Source organism: Anarrhichthys ocellatus, unplaced genomic scaffold (assembly GCF_004355925.1).
Source record: "Anarrhichthys ocellatus isolate YVR2014 unplaced genomic scaffold, GSC_Weel_1.0 scaffold34, whole genome shotgun sequence".
In the NCBI taxonomy this organism is placed as follows: domain Eukaryota; kingdom Metazoa; phylum Chordata; class Actinopteri; order Perciformes; family Anarhichadidae; genus Anarrhichthys; species Anarrhichthys ocellatus.
The window spans coordinates 4,349,294-4,355,575 of NW_022280064.1; the positions used below are offsets into that span (position 1 = coordinate 4,349,294).

General features: G+C 36.3%; 1 protein-coding gene across 2 annotated transcripts; it reads right to left on the reverse strand.

The window, feature by feature from the left end:
• Positions 1 to 1,098: 1,098 nt before the first annotated feature.
• LOC116393616 (cytochrome P450 2K1-like) lies at positions 1,099 to 6,282 on the reverse strand. Of its 2 annotated transcripts, XM_031866100.1 has the most exons (4): positions 6,113 to 6,282; positions 1,934 to 2,118; positions 1,619 to 1,760; positions 1,099 to 1,534 (listed from the first exon to the last, which is right to left on the reverse strand). In XM_031866100.1, the coding sequence occupies exons 2-4, from the start codon at positions 1,991 to 1,993 to the stop codon at positions 1,341 to 1,343; spliced, it is 396 nt and encodes a 131-aa protein (XP_031721960.1). In that variant the 5' UTR covers positions 1,994 to 2,118; positions 6,113 to 6,282; the 3' UTR covers positions 1,099 to 1,340. The 2 variants fall into 2 exon arrangements, with proteins under 2 accessions (XP_031721960.1, XP_031721961.1); XM_031866101.1 differs by lacking the exon at positions 6,113 to 6,282 and having other exon boundaries at positions 1,934 to 2,971.

Here is a 6,282-nt window from a genome sequence, read left to right on the forward strand (position 1 = left end):
ACACACACACACACACACACACACACACACACACACACACACACACAGCCTCGGTGCTACTGCCTCAACAGCTCGGTCACCACGGGTCTTAAGGCGAGTGCGTAGGACAGACAGATGATTTAACACGTTTGACCTGAGAGCTCAGGCGGGTGAATAGGGGTGACGTAGTTCAGCCACATGTAGGAGTCTGACTGTGTAGTGCTCTGTGAGTGAGGGTGAGAATCTTAAAGTGGATCCTAAATGCTACAGGGAGCCAGTGGAGAGATCGGAGTACGGGGGTGATGTGAGACCGTCTATTGGTCCTGGTGAGTAATCTGGCGGCAGCGTTTTGGATGACCTGTAAACGGTTAAGAGCAGATACACTGAGTGAGGAGAAGAGTGAGTTACAATAATCAACGTGTGAAGAGATGAAGGCGTGTATGATCATCTCTAGTTCAGCTGTTGATACCACAGATCTCAGTTTACTGATATTTCTTAGGTGGAAGAAACAGGATCTGGACATCTGGACACATGGGGGTCAAACGACACTGATCGGTCAAACACTACCCCTAGGTTACGCAGGTTGCAGTGGGCAGCAGAGGAGAGTGGACCAATACTCTGCCTGATCGTAGGGACAAACTCATCTGGTACAATAACCAGAACCTCCGTCTTGGTGCCGTTGAGTTGTAAGCAGTTTTCTGTCGTCCAGTCTCTGATGGCATTGACACAGTCCAGGAGCCTGTTACTGTGAAGGCCTCACTGGGTTTGAATGGAAAATAGAGTTGAATATCATCTGCATATAAATGAAAGGACACATTATGACTCTTTATAATCTGTCCCAAAGGCAACACATATAGGGAAAATAACAGAGGCCCCAGAACCGACCCTGTGAGCTAACAGACACAGTCTCCCACAGACGTAAAACTTCTGTCAGCAGGTAAGATGTAAACCAGTCTCACGCTATGCCAGATATGCCCACCCAGTCACGTAGCCTCTTAGTAGATAGAGTTGCACCTGAACCATCTGCAGCTTTGATTTTGAACCGTTTAATAAGAGGTCAGCGCCTCCAAGTTTAGTGCTGTGGTAGTCTGTTAGAAAACTTCACACTTCAGGTTTAGAGAGAGTTACTGCCCCAAAGGTCAGATATGTTGAGCTCTTGTTTATTGAGTACATCAAAATGTTACATTTCTATTTCGCACCTCAAGTTAATAAAAGACGTAATAGTTTCAAGATGATTGTTCTCTGCAGGCGTACATAGTAAGTAGTTAATGAAGAATTAACTACTTACTTCAGCATACATTTTCTGAATGAAATCAATGATGTTGGACATTTTAACAACTGTTATACCACTTTTTATATTTTCAAGCCCATGTTCGGGGGGCAGCACACAGTTTATGAGGTGATGGGTTGAGACCGAGGCGTAATTGTGGAGTCAGATCCAGTTCATCCTCTGAAACTCCAGGTGGAGGAGTGAAACGAAAGTTCTGCAGGAGGCTGGTGAAGAAGATGAAGAGCTCCATCCTGGCCAAACTCTCTCCGGGACAAGCTCTGCGACCTGCAAGAGAGAAGAAAGGAAAGTTTACTTGCAGATGACCTGAAGCCTAAGACTTAACAGAAAGTTACCCCTCAGCTCACAAACCTGCAGAAAAAGGCATGAAGGCTTCTCGCTTGATGAACTTCTCATCTTTGTCCAGGAAGTGAGCAGGATGAAAGCTGTGTGGGTTCTCCCACTCACTCTCATCATGCAGGACAGATATCAAGAGAGGAATCACTGCGGTTCCCTGTAGACGATACAAACATTGGAAATAGTTTTACATGTAGGTAAAGTATTCTTATAGAACTCATTAAAATGTCTCACACCCAGAAAATACCTGCTCGATGTAACAATTGTCACATTTGTTTTAGAGCATGAAGATGAGTATAAAGTGATATTATGTGTTTTATTCAGTTGGACCTTCTTGATGAAGTGACCCTGGAAGATCACATCCTGGGTAGTTTTGTGAGGAAGGGACATTGGGGCAATGCTGACTAGTCTCTGTGTCTCATGGATGACAGCGTTGGTGAAGTGCAGGTTCTTCCTGTCCTCCGCCTGCACTTCACGACTTCCTATCACCCTGTTCAGCTCCTCCTGGACCTGGTCTGGAAGATACAAAAGCTTTTGTTTCATATAGACAATTTATCCACATGTTGTGGCTTGGACTGAATGTCTTTCTGTGAAACTTGTGCCTTACCTTGTATTTTTTTATACTTGTCCATAATCAGATATTAGCGTTATATTTCTTAGCATTTAGCTTTTAGTCTCTAGTGACCACAACAGTGGTTTAAGACTCTTACTCTTGTTTTTATGTTGATATGCAGTCGAGTAGAAGTATAAAGAAGCATACAAATACTAAAGTAGAGTATAAGTACCTCAAACTTGTTCAGTACTTGAGGAATTTAGAGGGATACAAGGATACAAACGCAAAAACAACCAAAGCAAACATTTCATTACTAACAAAGATTGTGTATTTATTGAAGTTCCTCCTTCGCTCCACAGTTTGTCTCGTCTCGAGGCTCCACGGGATTTTACTTTGAGACTTTTACTCGTTGAGGTTAAAAATCAGAAAGAAAAGGAAATCGTGTGCAAACATCAACCGCTGAACAGCTTTCCTCAAAGATAATTATGCATCTTCTTAGTTGTAATTATTCTGAAATATTCATGTGACTTAAACAGTTCTGAGGAATGTCATGGGAAAGTAAAGCAGGTCGGGAGGACTCTGTACGGAAGCCCAGAGGGGCCAGTGAGGACAAAATAAATGATCTACTGTATTTTCTAAGTCTGATTTAAATTGTTTTTCTCTGCGTGTTTAAAGGGTTTTGTCAAATAACATTTTAATTTTATTTTCAAAAAATAAAACAATAAATCAACTTAAACAACAAAGGAAGGTTGTTGCGCATAAACACATATCCCTGACAATAATAAAATAAATATAAAAAATAAATTAAAATATAAAAAAATGCACAAAAAATTACAATTAAAATTACAATTAAAATTGCATACCAAATAAAATAAATTAAATTGTAACAATTACATAGAATACTGAGCAAATCAAGCACAATCAGGATAATCTTTCTAAAGGCCTGATGAACACCGTTGAAGCACTTTTAAATAAACTGTTTTTAATAGATTGAAAGAAGACTAACTACCGGATCCCGTTGACCCGGAGCAGCGTCAGTCCGTCTGAGCTAAACTGCTTTTGTTGCCTAAACCTAACTTGATTTTTTTTAACGTAATGTCGTTCTGAAAAATAATGTAGTTCCAAGCGACACTAAAAATACGGACATTTCACGTCTGCGAAACCAATAGATTGACCTGCTGTGACGATGTTATTCTCAGAAAAACTGAAAAAATCCAGAGAAAGAACAAAACTCTTGAATAAACACACTGATGTGCAAATGAATCGTACAAGTGTGTAAAGTTCCTTATCTTTTCTTTCATCTGTGAAATAAACACAAACATCTTCAGTGTGAAGTGGTTGTTGTTGTAATACACGTTTTGGCCACAAGAGGCGGAAGTGCACCACTGCCTCAGCTTTCTTCCAAGTGAGTTTAAATTGACATCCTTTGCTAACACACATTATATTTCCCTTGTGTTTAGAGTACATGGAGACATTTCACCGGTTTTTCCACCCGTTTCAAATATCAACTTTTTCTAAAGGAATTTGGAAAATGAATCTGGCAAAACCAGAATTCATATCTTCTGGGCTTCCGTACATGGAAAGACTGTTCCAACAAACAAACACACACTGAAGAAGATTAACTTCAATGTGGAAAAAATGTTTTAAAAAAAATCATTTTGAAAACACATTTTCAAACAATTTTTTAAATTTCTCTAAAGTTTGTAGAAATACACAAAGTTATATTTAGTCGTTAAAGTTGAAATTATTCTCCCTCCGATTTAAAATCAATACCTCAGACTTATTTCCATATTTATTATAGTAATAGCTTAGTGTAATTGTTGTCCCTTTTCTGGAGTTTACAAAAACAAAAAAGTAATTTTATTATAACAAATGAAAACATAAAAAGTATAATAACAGATCAAACACTTGAAATCCAGTTCCAGATGTATTAATAGTGTTTTTAAATGCAGTTACATTAGTTTGAAATTGTTTGTGTTGAAATATTTTAATAAAGTCCAGCTCAGTGTTTTTATGGCTGCAAATAAATGAACTTAAACGCGTAAGAATTGATTAATTCTCTTTATTTAAATGATCTTTATTAAAGCATCATGTTCAGAAATCAGTTTGAGGCTGAACGAGTCACAGACTCAGAGCTTCAGAGACGTTCACGTTTAAACCGGAGGACAGAGCCTTTAGAGAAGACAGACTCTGCTTCTTATTTATACATATTTGATCTTTTACATGTTGAATATTCTCTTCAGACTTCAGGAGGTAAAAACGGGCTCCAGAGGAACACGAGGAGGTTCAGTTAAGAGTTTAAATAAATGAAATATAGACTTTAAAAGTCTAAAACACATCGAACTAACCAACAACTCTGCAAAAGATTAGTCAATAAAAACCACAAATATTAAAGAGGATGCATGAAAGATATATTTAGAATTTAATATTTTCTTCATCCAGTTAATTAAAGTTTCTATAAACTATATTTATTCTATCATGAAGACCTAAAAAGTCTCCACATTGAGATGAATACAATCATGTGCAAGAAATGCTGACCACGGCATTTATTTACATATTTTTGTATCTTAAAATAAAGTCAAATAAACATTTTGTCTGAAACTGCTGGAATCAGTTCATAAAATAACTTAAACTTAAATGATATAAAGTTCCAATACTTTGAAGTTAAGTCTCATGTAAAGATTAACAAAAACTAAAACTCACAATAAAGTAAAAATTCCTCCATCAGTGTTACGCTGATCAATACCTCGACATGAATATTAATATATCATCATATGCAATAATAATTAAAGGTTCAAATACAAAATAAACAGAAGCACAAACATCCACATCTATAATAATAATAAAATAACACTTTAAATATAGACACTTTGTTTTATTATGATTATTAGAAACATATTTTAGTTAATTCATATTATTGTATCTATAAAAATGTTACATTAGGTTGCGATGTTTTTTATATATATATACATATATATATACATATATATACACACACACACACACACACAGTATATGATATTATAACGGGTTAAAAACATAATTTATGAGGTGATTTAACGGTAGCAGATATATTATTGATCAGTTTAATATTGTATTGATCAGAGGCAACAATAGTCCATATAATCATATTAATTCACCTAAAACTGATAATAAACAGACGCATGATAAGTCCTTATGGAACTTAATATCATCATTTACATAAAGTCATTATTGATCATAAGCAGAATTAAAAGGCCTTTCAGCTTCACCGTAAACTCAGAGGATTCAAGAGACAAAGAAGTTAATAATCCTGTAAATATAAGATTAAACATCAAAGAGCATAAAGTAACTTTAGAGGAACTACTCATTAGATATTATAAGAGTTTAACACTAAACTCACCTCCGACACATTAGTGAGAGAATAATTATAACAGACAACAAGTCATTAAGCAGCAGCAGAGACTCATGAGTCTTTATAATAACAGAGACTTGAGGAGTGTTTCAGAACATAAAATAGGTTTTAAAACAAGAATAAAAAGGTATTTCAGCTATGAGGTATATTCTTTAAATGCATAAAACAGGATCTAAGAGATTATTATAAAGCATAAAGTAACTTTAGATGCAGATATAATAAGAGTTTAGGGGCAACATGAAGTCCTTTATATCATAATTATAAGAGATATGAGAGTTAGAAACGTCTCTCAGTAGAATGAATTCACTTTAACCTGATTATAATCTACATAATCTATCTACATAATCTATAATCTACCACAGATACATATTCTGTTATAGCCTCTATGGATTATGTTGTAACATTTGTAAAAAGCTTCTTTAAATTACATAAAGTCATTAAAGATGAGCAGAGATACATAATATAATAACAGACTTTAAAGAGAGCCAGAGGCCCTTTAAACGGAATATTATAGATAGATATTAAATAATAAATAAAGGCCTCCGAGCTGTAATTAATTCACCTTTAACACACAAACAGCTGGACGTTAAGTCCGTTTAAGATGAATTTACTCCCCGGTGTGTCTCCGGTCCGTCGGCCGGTCTCCTCTCTCTCAAAGCCCGCAGCAGCAGCTCTGAGCCCCGGGGAGAAGCTCCGCTGAGGTCCCGGTCCCTCCTGCAGCCGAACGGTTCA

Bases quoted from the DNA above. Each gene is read 5' to 3' on its own strand.
- LOC116393616 (XM_031866101.1), bottom strand. From the start codon at position 2,146: ATGAAACAAAAGCTTTTGTATCTTCCAGACCAGGTCCAGGAGGAGCTG. The intron at 1,761-1,933 runs GTCCAACTGAAT...TATCGTCTACAG, and splicing joins AGGGTCACTTCATCAAGAAG to GGAACCGCAGTGATTCCTCT. The intron at 1,535-1,618 runs GTTTGTGAGCTG...TCTCTCTTGCAG, and splicing joins CTTCATGCCTTTTTCTGCAG to GTCGCAGAGCTTGTCCCGGA.